At 45.8% G+C, this 17598-nt stretch overlaps 1 protein-coding gene across 3 annotated transcripts in view; it reads left to right on the top strand.

Annotated features, from left to right (window-relative positions):
* LOC123744891 (protein mono-ADP-ribosyltransferase PARP12) overlaps nt 1-17391 on the top strand; it is a 167346-nt gene extending 149955 nt beyond the window's left edge. The window contains exons 1-3 of one of the 3 annotated variants that reach the window (XM_045725116.2): nt 5250-5819; nt 10367-10426; nt 11850-17391. In XM_045725116.2, coding sequence (XP_045581072.1) covers nt 10417-10426; nt 11850-13702 — 1863 coding nt within the window. In that variant the 5' untranslated portion in view covers nt 5250-5819; nt 10367-10416 and the 3' untranslated portion in view covers nt 13703-17391. Of the gene's footprint in view, nt 1-5249; nt 5820-10366; nt 10427-11849 lie in introns of those variants that run through there. The other 2 variants (XM_045725117.2, XM_069311686.1) reach the window with 2 other exon arrangements.
* Nucleotides 17392-17598: the final 207 nt, after the last annotated feature.

Raw genomic sequence — 17598 nt, 5'->3', positions numbered from 1 at the left:
CTTCAGGGAAAGGAACATAGGCTTATTATTAGGAAAAAGTGCTAAGTTAGTATAGCCTTATAGCACATGAAAGGTGGATGTGAACATAGAGTTGATGTGTGAGGACGGTGGCCAGCCACTTGGACTATCCGGGATCGAACTCTGGCACTGCATAAAACAACGGGTAATTAATTATGAATTCTGGAGGGATTATAATGGGTGTCTTCAAGTGGATCAGTTGTGGTTATTGCCTCACCGGGTGAGTGGTGTTTCACCAGGTCTTGACGCCAGCTGACGAGGTTCAGCCACGTCTTGCGCATTGAATATAACATATATCACTGATAACAATACATTAAACATATTGTATAATGTCAGGGGGTTGCGAGGGTGAGTGTAGCGAGCAGGAGGGTGACAACTGATGAGGCACAACACACCTGGACGCTCACCAGCAGTGTGGTAGGTGGACATTGGCTGTCCCCCTACTCTATGTCCCTCACCCCTGGCTGCAACCCTTCCTCGCACTTGCTTATAGTCAATATTGGCTTATTTAATAAGTGCATGGGTGACATACTAATTGATTGTGAATATTTTAGTTTACCTTGAAAAGCTTCATAGAAAACACCAACCTTACCTAACCTTCTTAGTATGTTAAGATAAGCATCTTATTGCTTCTTAATTACAATTATTACTTAACCTATACCGTTGATAGGTTAAGTAATAATTGTAAATAAGAAGCAATAAGATGCTTATCTTAACATACTGCTTAAGATGCTTAACTAACATACACCTGGCTGAGGTGCAGTGGCGTCTCCGCCCACGGGGGCACCAGGCCAGCACCCGTCAAGACAACTGTGAGCTTCACGGGATTTTATTTAGTATTTTATTGTGGTAATATGGGAGGAAATGTGTGTGTGTGTCTGACATGGATGGCCAGCAGGTCGCCGGTACCAGCTATGGTGTCGATCAGCTAGGAAGCGTGTGTTGCTGGTTAGGAATTAGCTGGGACTTAGCAAGTACTAGCTTGCCTAGGCCTCCCTTTATACTTATAGCCTGCCTCAAATGTCACACTCTAGAACAGTTTTGTCATTTACGAATGTGGGGACATGTTTACGTCAGAGGAAGTCTACTGTGGTGCGTACAGAGTGGGAAGAGTGTGGGGGGGGGGGGTGGCGGAGGTGGCTTCGTTCCCATCATGCAGCCGCACGCTTCTGTATTCCCCGCCACGAACTGCTTGCCATTGGCACACACCTCCCGACCTCTTGCTCGTAGTTTCTTATCTATTGAGAACCGTTTGCACTTTGCAGTCTTTTATGGTGTACTTTATCTGAGGGTTGCTTGACACCCTGGGGTTGCTTGACAGCCTGGGGTTGCTTGACACCCTGGGGTTGCTTGACAGCCTGTGGTTGTTTGACAGCCTGGGGTTGCTTGACACCCTGGGGTTGCTTGACACCCTGGGGTTGCTTGACAGCCTGGGGTTGCTTGACAGGCTTGGGTTGCTTGACACCCTGGGGTTGCTTGACACCCTGGGGTTGCTTGACACCCTGGGGTTGCTTGACAGCCTGGGGTTGCTTGACAGCCTGGGGTTGCTTGACAGCCTGGGGTTGCTTGACACCCTGGGGTTGCTTGGCAGCCTGGGGTTGCTTGACAGCCTGGGGTTGCTTGACACCCTGGGGTTGCTTGACAGCCTGGGGTTGCTTGACAGCCTGGGGTTGCTTGACAGCCTGGGGTTGCTTGACACCCTAGGGTTGCTTGACAGCCTGGGGTTGCTTGACACCCTGGGGTTGCTTGACAGCCTGGGGTTGCTTGACACCCTGGGGTTGCTTGACAGCCTGGGGTTGCTTGACACCCTAGGGTTGCTTGACAGCCTGGGGTTGCTTGACACCCTGGGGTTGCTTGACAGCCTGGGGTTGCTTGACACCCTGGGGTTGCTTGACAGCCTGGGGTTGCTTGACACCCTAGGGTTGCTTGACAGCCTGGGGTTGCTTGACACCCTGGGGTTGCTTGACAGCCTGGGGTTGCTTGACAGCCTGGGGTTGCTTGACAGCCTGGGGTTACTTGACAGCCTCGCCACACAGCATCTGTGGGAATATATAAGTGGCAGGTTGTACAAGTCTTGTGCCGTGAGCAGGATGTTAATTTTCGAAATCTTTGTTGATCATCTGTAATTAAAAATTATAGTTTTCGTTATACTCGAATCAATCGTACTAATTGGCCGTCAATCCCGTCAGACATATACAGTGTGTGTGTGTGTGTGTGTGTGTGTGTGTGTGTGTGTGTGTGTGTGTGTGTGTGTGTGTGGTGTGTGTGTGTGTGTGTGTGTGTGTGTGCGTGTGTGTGTGTGTGTGTGTGTGTGTGTGTGTACTCACCTATATGTACTCACCTATATGTGCTTGCAGGATCGAGCATTGACTCTTGGATCCCGCCTTTCTAGCTATCGGTTGTTTACAGCAATGACTCCTGTCCCATTTCCCTATCATACCTAGTTTTAAAAGTATGAATAGTATTTGCTTCCACAACCTGTTCCCCAAGTGCATTCCATTTTTCTACTACTCTCACGCTAAAAGAAAACTTCCTAACATCTCTGTGACTCATCTGAGTTTCCAGTTTCCACCCATGTCCCCTCGTTCTGTTATTATTACGTGTGAACATTTGATCTATTTCCACTTTGTCAATTCCCCTGAGTATTTTATATGTCCCTATCATATCTCCTCTCTCCCTTCTTTTCTCTAGTGTCGTAAGGTTCAGTTCCTTCAGCCGCTCTTCATATCCCATCCCTCGTAGCTCTGGGACAAGCCTCGTCGCAAACCTCTGAACCTTCTCCAGTTTCTTTATGTGTTTCTTCAGGTGGGGGCTCCATGATGGCGCGGCATACTCTAAGACGGGTCTCACGTAGGCAGTGTAAAGCGCCCTAAAAGCTTCCTCATTTAGGTTTCTGAATGAAGTTCTAATTTTCGCCAGTGTAGAGTACGCTGCTGTCGTTATCCTATTTATATGTGCCTCAGGAGTTAGATTGGGTGTCACATCCACTCCCAGGTCTCTTTCTCGAATCGTTACAGGTAGGCTGTTCCCCTTCATTGTGTACTGTCCCTTTGGTCTCCTGTCACCTGATCCCATTTCCATAACTTTACATTTACTGGTGTTAAACTCCAGTAGCCATTTCTCTGACCATCTCTGCAGCCTGTGTAAGTCCTCTTGGAGGATCCTACAATCCTCGTCTGTCACAACTCTTCTCATTAATTTTGCGTCATCTGCAAACATTGACATGTATGATTCCACTCCTGTAAACATATCATTTACGTAAATTAGAAAGAGGATTGGTCCCAGCACCGATCCTTGAGGTACTCCACTTGTTACTGTTCGCCAGTCCGACTTTTCGCCCCTTACCATTACCCTCTGGCTCCTTCCTGTTAGGTAGTTCTTCACCCATACTAGGGCCTTTCCGCTTACTCCTGCCTGCCTCTCAAGTTTGTATAGCAGTCTCATGTGCGGTACCGTATCAAAGGCCTTTTGGCAGTCAAGAAATATGCAGTCTGCCCAGCCTTCTCTGTCCTGCCTTATCCTTGTTACTTTATCATAGAATTCTAAAAGGTTTGTTAGGCATGATTTCCCTGTCCAGAACCCATGTTGGTGCTTGTTTACAAACCCAATGCTCTCCAGGTGCTCAACAAGTCTTAGCCTAATTATTCTTTCAAGTATTTTGCAGGGGATGCTTGTCAGTGATACGGGTCTGTAGTTAAGTGCCTCCTCCCTATCCCCCTTTTTGAAAATGTGTGTGTGTGTGTGTGTGTGTGTGTGTGTGTGTGTGTGTGTGTGTGGTGTGTGTGTGTGTGTGTGTACTCACCTAATTGTACTCACCTAATTGTGCTTGCGGGGGTTGAGCTCTGGCTCTTTGGTCCCGCCTCTCAACCGTCAATCAACTGGTGTACAGATTCCTGAGCCTATTGGGCTCTATCATATCTACATTTGAAACTGTGTATGGAGTCAGCCTCCACCACATCACTTCCTAATGCATTCCATTTACTAACTACTCTGACACTGAAAAAGTTCTTTCTAACGTCTCTGTGGCTCATTTGGGTACTCAGCTTCCACCTGTGTCCCCTTGTTCGCGTCCCACCAGTGTTGAATAGTTCATCCTTGTTTACCCGGTCGATTCCCCTGAGGATTTTGTAGGTTGTGATCATGTCCCCCCTTACTCTTCTGTCTTCCAGTGTCGTGAGGTGCATTTCCCGCAGCCTTTCCTCATAACTCATGCCTCTTAGTTCTGGGACTAGTCTAGTAGCATACCTTTGGACTTTTTCCAGCTTCGTCTTGTGCTTGACAAGGTACGGGTGTGTGTGTGTGTGTGTGCGTGTGTGTGTGTGTGTGTGTGTGTGTGTGTGTGTGTGTGTGTGTGTGTGTGTGCGTGCGTGTGTGTGTGTGTGTGTGTGTGTGAGAATGTCTATTTGCTTGTTTATCTCTGTCCAAGGTTGCAGGCCAGACGCTTGGGGTCCCTCGCCCGACTTTGCAGGGTGAATAATCTGCGGTACGGGACTTTAATAGGTTATTCGAAGTCGGTCTTATTGGTCTAATTCAGAGGTGATCGAGTCTAATGTTGACTCCTCTCACACCAAATCAGTGAAAGGTGATTGGCTTAGTCCCTAGAATTCGTTGTTGTTCTGAGAGAGTTTGTCAGTATAGACTACTGATCACGTGCCTCTGTATAACTAACCATCCTGTGTGATGGGGATTTTTAGCATCACGTAGCTAGTTTTTTTTGACACTGTACTCCCCTTCATATAGTCTATGCTAGCTGCACAAATGCATATGTGTGTGTATATATACACAAACACACACACACACACACACACACACACACACACACACACACACACACACACACACACACACACACACATACATACACACACACATACATACACACACACATACACACACACATACATACACACCTCATAAATGCCGTTGTGCTGAGGTTCACCAAGGACGCGCACGCACATGCTGCACACACGTACAGTCATACAAGCATTCAGACGCTGCGCAGATAATCACACACACACGCACTCGGACGCTGCGCGCATACACACACACACGCGCGCGCAGTCAGACGCTGCGCACATACACACACACGCGCGCGCAGTCAGACGCTGCGCACATACACACACGCGCGCGCAGTCAGACGCTGCGCACATACACACACACGCGCACAGTCAGACGCTGCGCACATACACACACACACGCGCGCGCAGTCAGACGCTGCGCACATACACACACACACGCAATCAGACGCTGCACACACTCACACAGACGCTGCGCAGGAGTTTTCCTGTGGCCAGTTGTCCCCACCCAGTCTAGGGAGGTGTGTGTGTGTGTGTGTGTGTGCGCGGGTGTGAGCGGTGCTCCGGGAGTCTGGAACACTCCCTCCACACATTCCACACACTGGCATGCCCAGCTCCTGCTCCTCCTGCTGGTCCTGGTGTGGACAGAGACCACAGGTGAGTATGATCAATACTTTAAGGAGGGAACCATGATGGCATGACTCCGCCTAGTTACCTGTGCGGCGCCGCCACCACCACCACGCACGCCTCCCCGGCGGCCAGTACCAGCTTCTTCGGCACACAGGGAAGAGCTGCATTCGTCCTCGCTCGTCCAAGGGCTTCCCCCCGTGGGCCTGAGGGCTGGTGAACCGCTTAGCGAGGATACCCAAGGGTTTGTGTTGTGTTGGACGTGGGTTATGCGATAGATGCGGCATTAAGACAAATTGGGCAAGATAGATCACGCTGGACTTTTGCCGCACCTGCTTCAAAGGACCCCAAGAGTGAGCTACGCAGTTGAGTGCTAAGGTAAAGTGGAAAAAACTGTGAAAAAACGTAATGAATAAAGACGGAGGTAAATAAGTGAGTGAAGGAGGCTTCAGCAAGATTATGTCCAGTGTCTTAACAACTTCTACGTTGTTAAGTCTCGGTGGTATTCTTAGTTGGTTTATAACTCTACACTGTTAAATTTTGTACCAACGGCCTGATGGGTATTTTTACACAATGTTGACATATCCCTCCTTTTCTTCTGTCACCTGTGAGCCTATTTCCCCATCCTCATGGGTAGCCAAGCTTTGGTGCGCTTGGGTTCTGTTCCTCGCATTATATCAATATGAGTGGTTCATAGTTGGGTGGAGGCGTGTAGCAACTCTCAGGCCCTGGCGCTGCAGGCGCGGGTTATGGTCGCTGGTACGTGTTCGCCTCCTGCAGGATGGGTGTCGGAGCCCCTCTACCATCACCTGGCTCTTGTACTAGTAGACACCACTGGCTCTTGTACTAGTAGACACCACTGGCTCTTGTACTAACAGACACCACTGGCTCTTGTACTAACAGACACCACTGGCTCTTGTACTAGTAGACACCACTGGCTCTTGTACTAACAGACACCACTGGCTCTTGTACTAACAGACACCACTGGCTCTTGTACTAGTAGACACCACTGGCTCTTGTACTAACAGACACCACTGGCTCTTGTACTAGTAGACACCACTGGTTCTTGTACTAACAGACACCACTGGTTCTTGTTCAAGGGGACACCACTGGCTCTTGTTCAAGGGGACACCACTGGCTCTTGTACTAGTAGACACCACTGGCTCTTGTACTAACAGACACCACTGGCTCTTGTACTAGTAGACACCACTGGCTCTTGTACTAACAGACACCACTGGCTCTTGTACTAGTAGACACCACTGGCTCTTGTACTAGTAGACACCACTGGCTCTTGTACTAACAGACACCACTGGCTCTTGTACTAGTAGACACCACTGGCTCTTGTACTAACAGACACCACTGGCTCTTGTACTAACAGACACCACTGGCTCTTGTACTAACAGACACCACTGGCTCTTGTACTAACAGACACCACTGGCTCTTGTACTAACAGACACCACTGGCTCTTGTACTAACAACCACCTACAATGTAACCACTTTAACATGCCCAATAAATTTTATTTTGTTTGAATAAAATGAGAAGACATTACCATTATTATTATTATTATTATTATTAAGTAATGGTAATGTCTTCTCATAGACATAATAACATATGATAAAACCCCACACTTATGTAATTTGATCCAGGTCTTGATTGGATCTAAGGTAGCAGCCTCATTAGACTTTAAGATGTAAGTCTCGTCCAGACCCCACCCCTAGACCTTGACAAAGCACTCAGGAGACTGCGAAAGACTTGGTGTAAATACATCAATTTCATTAGATTACTTGGCGGTGACTCAACCCTTCAACTCCCTCAGTCACGATAGGACATGAGCCATTTAGTAGACTTCCTGTAGGACAACTGACAATAAATGTATGATAAGTTGATCTTTGCTCCAGTGCCGCCACCCTGGCCCCATAACTGTTTGGTTTACGTGTCACCGGACTACACGAGTGATGGCGGGAGGGAGTCCCAGCGCTGTTGCTCAAGCTTGTCTCTCTCTCCTTGTGGGATCAGTCAGTTCCTGAGGCCCCTATGTGCTTCTGTAAATTTGTCCGCAATCCCCCTCACAGGGATGGGTATGGGGTCCACTAACACCCACAGGGATGGGTATGGAGTCCACTAACGCCCACGGGGATGGGTATGGGGATGCGTAATAAATTAATAAAATCAAAATCGTGTTAAGGACGTCGATAATCCTGACCATTTCTCGTGACTCTTGCGTCTTGCGTCAGAAAGGGATTGTCGACCTTGATTCTGTTTTGTCTTCTGTCTGTCTTGTCTTGGACAGGTATAGAAACAAACAGAAACAAGACAGAAATAAACCTTTCTGTCTTGGACTTTATTGATAATTTCTGCCTTGGATTTTATTGACCATTTATGGCCTGCTTTACCTGTCAGGTCGTTATACTTTGGTTTACTGGACTTTTTCTTATACCCTGGTCTTATTGTCCTGATGCTCTGCCCTAATGATATTGTCCTTGTACATTGTGCTCATACTCCAGCCTACTTGTCTTGTTCTTATACTCTGTTTTCTTAGTCCATTCTTATAGTCTGGCCGCCTTATTTCCTCTTTCTCTCTCTGTATATATATATATATATATATTATTAAATATGACCGAAAAAGTAAGATTAATAATTCTAACACGAATTTTCTCAATCCTTCGTACATTATGCTTCACTGTTGGAGGTAAATCAAAAATCACTTCTCCAAAATTCATTTTTATTTCTAGTCTGACGCGACACGGGCGCGTTTCGTAAAACTTATTACATTTTCAAAGACTTCACAAATACACAACTGATTAGAACTTGCGTTTCCCTGATTTTATATCTACATTTGAGTGAGGTGGGAAGGGTGATGTGGCATTACATTTGAGTGAGGTGGGAAGGATGATGTGGCATTAACACAAGACAGAACACTAGAGGATATTAATAGGGTATTAAAAGTATCAACACAAGACAGAACACGAAAAAATGGGTATTGAATAGAAGTGTTTGTAGAAAGCCTATTGGTCCATATTTCTTGATGCTTCTATATTGGAGCGGAGTCTTGAGGTGGGTAGAATATAGTGGTGCAATAATTGGCTGTTGATTGCTGGTGTTGACTTCTTGATGTGTAGTGCCTCGCAAACGTCAAGCCGCCTGCTGTCGCTGTATCTATCGATGATTTCTGTGTTGTTTACTAGGATTTCTCTGGCGATGGTTTGGTTATGGGAAGAGATTATATGTTCCTTAATGGAGCCCTGTTGTTTATGCATCGTTAAACGCCTAGAAAGAGATGTTGTTGTCTTGCCTATATACTGGGTTTTTTGGAGCTTACAGTCCCCAAGTGGGCATTTGAAGGCATAGACGACGTTAGTCTCTTTTAAAGCGTTCTGTTTCGTGTCTGGAGAGTTTCTCATGAGTAGGCTGGCCGTTTTTTTGGTTTTATAGTAAATCGTCAGTTGTATCCTCTGATTTTTGTCTGTAGGGATAACGTTTCTATTAACAATATCTTTCAGGACCCTTTCCTCTGTTTTATGAGCTGTGGAAAAGAAGTTCCTGTAAAATAGTCTAATAGGGGGTATAGGTGTTGTGTTAGTTGTCTCTTCGGAGGTTAGCCTCTTGTCTCTTCGGTAACCTCCGAAGAGACAACTAACACAACACCTATACCCCCTATTAGACTATTTTACAGGAACTTCTTTTCCACAGCTCATAAAACAGAGGAAAGGGTCCTGAAAGATATTGTTAATAGAAACGTTATCCCTACAGACAAAAATCAGAGGATACAACTGACGATTTACTATAAAACCAAAAAAACGGCCAGCCTACTCATGAGAAACTCTCCAGACACGAAACAGAACGCTTTAAAAGAGACTAACGTCGTCTATGCCTTCAAATGCCCACTTGGGGACTGTAAGCTCCAAAAAACCCAGTATATAGGCAAGACAACAACATCTCTTTCTAGGCGTTTAACGATGCATAAACAACAGGGCTCCATTAAGGAACATATAATCTCTTCCCATAACCAAACCATCGCCAGAGAAATCCTAGTAAACAACACAGAAATCATCGATAGATACAGCGACAGCAGGCGGCTTGACGTTTGCGAGGCACTACACATCAAGAAGTCAACACCAGCAATCAACAGCCAATTATTGCACCACTATATTCTACCCACCTCAAGACTCCGCTCCAATATAGAAGCATCAAGAAATATGGACCAATAGGCTTTCTACAAACACTTCTATTCAATACCCATTTTTTCGTGTTCTGTCTTGTGTTGATACTTTTAATACCCTATTAATATCCTCTAGTGTTCTGTCTTGTGTTAATGCCACATCATCCTTCCCACCTCACTCAAATGTAATGCCACATCACCCTTCCCACCTCACTCAAATGTAGATATAAAATCAGGGAAACGCAAGTTCTAATCAGTTGTGTATTTGTGAAGTCTTTGAAAATGTAATAAGTTTTACGAAACGCGCCCGTGTCGCGTCAGACTAGAAATAAAAATGAATTTTGGAGAAGTGATTTTTGATTTACCTCCAACAGTGAAGCATAATGTACGAAGGATTGAGAAAATTCGTGTTAGAATTATTAATCTTACTTTTTCGGTCATATTTAATAATATATGTCTACAGGAAAGACTGCTACCAAAATATACTAATATATATATATATATATATATATATATATATATATATATATATATATATATATATATATATATATATATATATATATATATATAAATTATCTGATCTCATGTGCTGTGTGTATATGTTTGTGGCTTGGTGTGTACGTAAGTGTGTGTGTGTGTGTGTGTGTGTGTGTGTGTGTGTGTGTGTGTGTGTGTGTGTGTGTGTGTGTGTGTGTGTGTGTGTGTGTGTGTGTGAATCACTATATCACTCACATTTCATAATGTTCGCCATTTCCTCAACAGAGTGATTGAGCCGGGAGCGTGCAGGCGTGCGCGCGCGCACCTCTCTCACCATGTCTCTAGGTAAGCTCCCCCCCCCCTACCCCCCCTCTTCTCCCCCCCCCCCTCTTCCCCTCACCCCTCACCCGGGGAGACGGAGCTGTAGTTCCACCCCTCGTCTGGGTCAAGTTTCATGGAGCGTTTACGCAAGCACTTGCGAAACCTGTACATCTTCCGACAATTATCGCAGCTTAGTTTGTATATATTGAACAATTCAACAGCTCCGAAACATGACGAGGTTTTTAATGAACAAATCCACAAGGGCCGTGACGAGGATTCGAACCTACGTCCGAGAGTATCCCAAACGCTGCCATAATCCACGGCCCTTGTGGATTTGTTCATTTGATACATCACGCTATTGTGATTTCTGTGTGTAACGAGGTTTTTCATTATAATAACAACCTCGGATTGGGAAGTTTCTATGCTCGTATTTAAGAAACGTAAACAAAGCCGCTAAGACTGTTAAATGATGTATAGGTTTCGTAAGAAGAAGCGTAAATCCTTGGAGAATCCTGCCCCGGCTGATCAACTCCTCGTGAATATAAACGAACTGTGTGTATTCAAAACCAAATTTCTTTGTTCAAATATTATTCTATATAATTGCATGTACAGTTAGGCCTGGGTTGGGTATTTAGGTTCTGTTGACAATTATTTGTATTTGCCATACGTGGGCGGCCCGTCCTGAGCTCATGTTCATTCCATCCAACGGCCGACCCCAAAGTCGCAGTCATCGATTTTTAACATGGGCGTTCATTCAAAATTGGAATGTTCTTAAATGTAAAATTAATATTATACATTTAATATTATAATATTTGCATAAAGTGCATAGTCAGACGTAGGGTTTTATAGGAATATAGGTTCCGTTGGTAAATAATTTGTATGTGTAGTGTGAGGGTGAATGTTGTACAGCGCCGCGATTCGAACAGTCGTCAGTGTTCGCGAAATGATCGAATGTAATCGAGTTTTAACTCATTAATAGCGGGTTTGGCGGCGGGATTACCAGCATTTGCCGTGTTTATGGGGACGGGGGGGGGGGGTTGATGGTGGGTGTAGTGGTTTATGGTGGTGGTGGTTGTGGTGACAGTTGTGATAGTAGGGATGATGATGAGTGTGGTGGTGGAGTGATGACAGAAGTGAGTATAATGATAGCGATGGTTGTGGAACTGATTCAGGCCAAAGGACATTCAGCCTATTGCAGTTTTTCCTTAAAAATATATAATATAAAATTGGCAAAGTAAAATTTTTCAAAGTATTACCACTTTTTATATGAGGAAACGAAGAGGAAATAGCTGATAATATCCAGGTAAATGGATAGCGAGATGAATAGAGAGCGAGATGACTGTGATGGGTTGTGCGTGTCCTCTCATGCTCTGCGCCTCATCATAGAGCTTCTAGTATTATGTTGTCTTCTACTTTAGCTCCCTGACCCCGATCTCTTCCCCGGCAGGTCATTTGGATAAAGCCTTCCTGCGGCCGCGGAAGTTGGTTGAGGTGCTGGCGTACAAACCCAACCTGTCCACCACCTTGCTGAACCTCATGCAGAAGCACCAGCTGCAGCCATCTGCCGTGCGCCGGGTGGTGTTTACTTACCCGAGAGTGTTCCAGCTGGAGGAGGAGGTAGTGAAGCTGCGCCCGCGGTTACTGATGTGTTGCTCCTACAGCAACACAGGTGCCTGCGACCTCGCCGAGGACTGCGAGAACCTCCACTACCTCAAGGACGTGTGTACTACCAACTCCTGCTTCAGGAGCCATGACTGGGAGGTCCAGCCTAATTCACGAATTCTCTACAACCTCTTCTTGGAGGAGCTGAACAACGATGTTCTGTGCAAAATGGTACAATTGGTGATTCAAGACTTCGCAGAAGAGGATGGAGAATTAAACAACGATATACGCTTGGGCGAGTCTTTGTGGACTATGAACTCAAACGGGGATGTGAGAGTGCCAGAGATCTGCTACGACTCGGTGGAGGGACTGTGTAACCAGGAGAACATCGGCTGTTATCGCCTCCACGCGACCCGACACTACCAGTGGCAGGTGAGGGAGGAGGACGGACGCTGGCAGAACCTGCAGGACACCCAGGTGATGGCCCTGGAGCGTGCCTACTGCGACCCAGCGCTAGAGAAGGCCCTCGTCCCCCCGCCCAACCCCTCCACCTACCGTCCCCCGCCAGGCTACCTCCTGCAGATCATGGGCGGCGACACCTGGACCTCGCATTTTGACACCATGACCATGACTAACTCTTCCGGAGAAATCCTGTGGCTGCGTCGGCTGTGCACGGAGGAAAAGGACGAGGTTGATGTGAAAGCTAGAAACTACGTCTGGTACTTCCTCTCAGGAGACAAGGAATGGATACCTTACGGAGCACCGCACAACAACCTCATAAGCAGTGTGAATTGGGTAGATATAGAGAATAGTTACAGAGAAGGGACCAAAGTGATGAACTTCTCTACCGACAAGTACAGCTACTCCATTGACTTCGCCACCATGACTCAAACTAACGATGAAACTGGCTCCCAGCGAGAGGTGAGACGACGGCCCCAGTCTCACCTGGACGAGGATGAGGAGAGCACCAGGGCCTCGTCTCCCGACTACCCTGATGACGAAACACCAGAATCTCCCGTGCCAGCGCCTCCTGAAGACGGAGAGACTCCGGCGCCCTCGACACCCACCTCCACTTACCAAGAGCCTGACTCCCTGCAGCCGTTACCAGTCACCTGGGAGGATATGGAGTACGTCGAGAACCTTCGTCTTGTGCCGCTAAACCCCTACACGAACGAGTATAGAGACGTGATGGCGCTCCTCGAGCCAGGTTTATACAAAAGAAAAGTCCTGGGGATAAAACGGATTCAGAATCGCCAGTTGTGGCAAAAATTCCAAAAGCGAATTGAAGAGATGCCCGACATTTACAACGGACCGGAACCCACCGTTCGACAGCTGTTCCACGGAACCTCAAAGGACGTCTTACCGAAAATCTTCAGAAAGAACCTTGACCGGACCCTTCAAGGCAGGTCGTACGGGAGGAAGACGCGGTATGGGCACGGCACCTATTTCTTTTCTGACGTGGACAGAGCCTTCAGGTACAGTGTCCCTGACGCCAGGTACGACAAGTCCTACCTGCTGGTGGCCCAAGTGGCAGTAGCTGACATAACTAAGGGAGACGGTACGATAGAGAGTCCCCCGCTTGACCCCGAGACGGGCGTCACCTCCGACACGACGGTCAACGACGTCGAGACCCCGACGGTGTACGTCAAGTACGACAAGAATGAGTATTATCCACAGTATGTTGTGACGGTAACCTAAGGTTGCCAGATGACTATCCTGCATGGCCGCGTTGGCATTATCTCTCACACACACACACACACACAGGGGGCCTCGTAGCCTGGTGGATAGCGCGCAAGATTCGTAATTCTGTGGCGCGGGTTCGATTCCCGCACGAGGCAGAAACAAATGGGCAAAGTTTCTTTCACCCTGAATGCCCCTGTTACCTAGCAGTAAATAGGTACCTGGGAGTTAGTCAGCTGTCACGGGCTTCTTCCTGGGGTGTGTGTGTGTGTGTGTGGTGTGGGAAAAAAAAAAAAAAAAAAAAAAAAAAAAAAAAAAAAAAAGTAGTTAGTAAACAGTTGATTGACAGTTGAGAGGCGGGCCGAAAGAGCAAAGCTCAACCCCCGTAAAAACACAACTAGTAAACACACACACACACACACACACACACACACACATACACACACGCACGCACGCACACACACACACACACACACACACACACTTAAAGATTCTAAAGGGAATCAACAGAAGAGACAAAGCAGCAGTGTTTAAAGCGAGGAGTACCAGAACAAGGAGTCATAGGCATTGATGGCAACGTCTTAGACATCTCCTTCTTATATATGTATATCATTATGATCTCATGGTTGGACAAGGTGTGAAAGAGATAAGATGATTAACATTTCAGAGACTGTGCAAGGTTCTCTACGGTCTACAAGGCAGACCACGAAGAGACGTTGAGATTTACTAAGCAGAAAGCGAGAGGAGGAGGGTAGGAGCCCAGCCCAGTTGTGGGAAGAAGAATAATAATTAAGAAGCAAGGGTATAAGGAAGCACATTACCATAATACATTAACAAATACAAGGTGGCGAAAAAGACATAGTTTCAAGATAACCAAACCCTTGGGCCACTTTTAGTACAAGATCATTAGGCTTCCGATAGCTTTTTTTTTTTTGGTCTTTGAGCTGAAGCTCAACCTTGCAGGTGTGTATAGGTGAGTACTCTCAGAGATACAGTCAGGGTGGTTCCTCCGAGGTGACAGTTAGACGGGTACTACCATACAGGCTATACACGGCTCTATGTAATATTATTATATTAGTATTTGTATTGCCTTATAAATATTACTGTTAAATTTGTTTTCATTATTATTATTATTATTATTATTATTATTATTATTTTCAGTGTAATTGTAATTGAAGATCCAATCCATGAAGAAGGTTTTAAAGGTGTTTATAAGACAAACGTGAACATCCTCAGCTTATAGCGATGAGACCCGCCTCAGAATGTATATATCTATACAACAGTTACACCACACTGTAACTAATACAGTTTCCAGCCTCTTGTATTGCCTTAAGTCTACCTTGTGTATATTTCCCCACACGTATTTTATGGTTATAAATTACCTCGTCAGTATTCCTGTGTGTGTATGTTTCATAATGGTTTATTATACGTGTTCTCGATGTGTATATTTACCTTACTTACGGCTTGCAATATCTTCTGTATATGTATATTTACGATTCCTATGGCTTACAGTCAGTTGTGTATATGTATAGTTATAATGTTTATGGCTTATAATATTTTTGGTAAATGTATATTTACGATACTTATGGTTTGCACTATCGTCTGTATATGTATATATATTTACAAGACTTTATGTACATGTATATCTGCTATACACAGAATATATACAAGAGTGAGCTTTTATCTATAGTAACTTGACTACTAGTTAACGAGTCATCTCTGTATGGCGATAATGTATTAGTATGAGCTTTCCTCTCACACAGTACTGATGTTATCCTAATGCTAACAAGTTTGTCCAACCATTTGGACTGGTCGGGAGAGCGAGAGCTTCGCATCTTGCAGGGTCGGAGTTCGATTCCCAATGGTCCAGGTGGACGAAATTTCTGAAACTGAGGGATTTGACCGAGGTTGACCTTCGAGGTCAACCCCGGAACTCACAGTTCCTGCGACGGCGCTGGAACCAATCGTATTGGCGTATGCCTTTCCATTGGAGACTTTCAGCGCCGTGGAGAGGGGGGACCTGCTGCATGGGTAACAGCTTCTCCCCCGAATCATCCTACCCAGGCTTTGCGCCCTGGAGAGGCCACTCCAGACCGACAACCAGAGCGCAACTCCATAGTCTCCTGAGACTGATGGATGCTTACTATCTGACCTCAGAGGTACGATTTTTTTCTACAAACTTTCTAGAGTTTTCTTACTATTACGAAGCCTTAGGTTGAAGCCTCAGAATTTTGTATATATTTATGAGAACAAACACAATTAGTGTGTCGTATGTCTTTTTTTACGAATTGGCTTTCTATAGAGATTAAAAACAATTTGTAATGTGCAATTAGCTGTGGCAGGTCACAGGTATTCTTGAAAGTCATTAAATGTCATTTATTTGGCACTTACTTGCCACAAATTTCAGTTGTTAAACTGTCTATGTTTTCCTTGTTAGCGTTGCCAAGATTTGTTATGTAATTTGCTCTCTTTTGGATGTGTTGAGCGGAAGACATCACCACACTAGAGTGAGTTTGTTGGTGAGTTGAGGAAGGAGAGTTGTGGTGTGTGTGTGGTATACACCTGACCAACCACACACCTGCTGTCTTGAGTGGTGTGTGTGGGGTATACACCTGGCCACCCACACACCTGCTGTCTTGTGTGGGGTATACACCTGGCCAACCACACACCTGCTGTCTTGTGTGGTGTGTGTGGTATACACCTGGCCAACCACACACCTGATGTCTTGTGTGGTGTGTGTGGGGTATACACCTGGCCACCCACACACCTGCTGTCTTTGTAGTAGCTGTACAAGTATTACTATCATCATTATTATTATAGTTAATATTGAGAAAATCATTAGGAGTCATCCGGGGGATTCGAACCTGCACGCACTGGGTACTATCCCAAGACCACGCCTTGGACCACTACACCACATGACACTGAGTTAAACCCTTGATTAGCCTTCATTGGAAGTCTAATCAGGCTTCCAATCAGGTGGTTGTCAAGGTGGACCAGCTGGGGTGGTTGTCAAGGTGGACCAGCTGGGTGGTTGTCAAGGTGGACCAGCTGGGGTGGTTGTCAAGGTGGACCAGCTGGGTGGTTGTCAAGGTGGACCAGCTGGGGTGGTTGTCAAGGTGGACCAGCTGGGTGGTTGTCAAGGTGGACCAGCTGGGGTGGTTGTCAAGGTGGACCAGCTGGGTGGTTGTCAAGGTGGACCAGCTGGGTGGTTGTCAAGGTGGACCAGCTGGGGTGGTTGTCAAGGTGGACCAGCTGGGTGGTTGTCAAGGTGGACCAGCTGGGTTGTTGTCAAGGTAGACTAGCTGGGTGGTTGTCAAGGCGTGCCAGCTGGGTGGTTGTCAAGGTGGACCAGCTGCGTGCCAACATCTGATGTACATTCCACTCACTCACACACTTGGATAAAATGCGTTTAGTACCGTACTTGTGTTCCAAACCTGTTGTTATTCTGTTGACGTGTGTGTGTTTGTGTTAGTATGCAGGTGTGTATGTGTGTATGAGTATGTATATGTGCACCTACGACTCATCTGAAGACCATTAACTTATACTCTACAATATTATTATTATTATACTTTTAGCATGTTCTATTATGCACTCCAATCATTCTTAAGTAGAACAATTCTCTCTCATAGGCTAGAGAGTTTATGATCAACATTTATAATCTTATATTGACTACCATGCTGTATTAATTAATAAATATTTGAATCTCATTATGCGTGGTTTACTATGGCGGTAAACCTGTAGTGTATTTATCTAAGAGAGTGACCCAAGGGGCTACAATATCTCTGTGATAACACAGTATTATGACGAGTGTTACAAGCAACACTTTAAATCTTGGCAGCTTAGCAATTTTTTGAATTTGTTAATTCATTTTATGTTGTATCCGCTTAAGTGTGCCTCGTAGCGTGTTAAGTTTG

The sequence above is a fragment of the Procambarus clarkii genome, chromosome 70 (assembly GCF_040958095.1).
Source record: "Procambarus clarkii isolate CNS0578487 chromosome 70, FALCON_Pclarkii_2.0, whole genome shotgun sequence".
In the NCBI taxonomy this organism is placed as follows: Eukaryota; Metazoa; Arthropoda; class Malacostraca; order Decapoda; family Cambaridae; genus Procambarus; species Procambarus clarkii.
The sequence above is the reverse complement of the archived record's forward strand: the minus strand, read 5'-3'. Positions and strand labels throughout refer to the sequence as shown.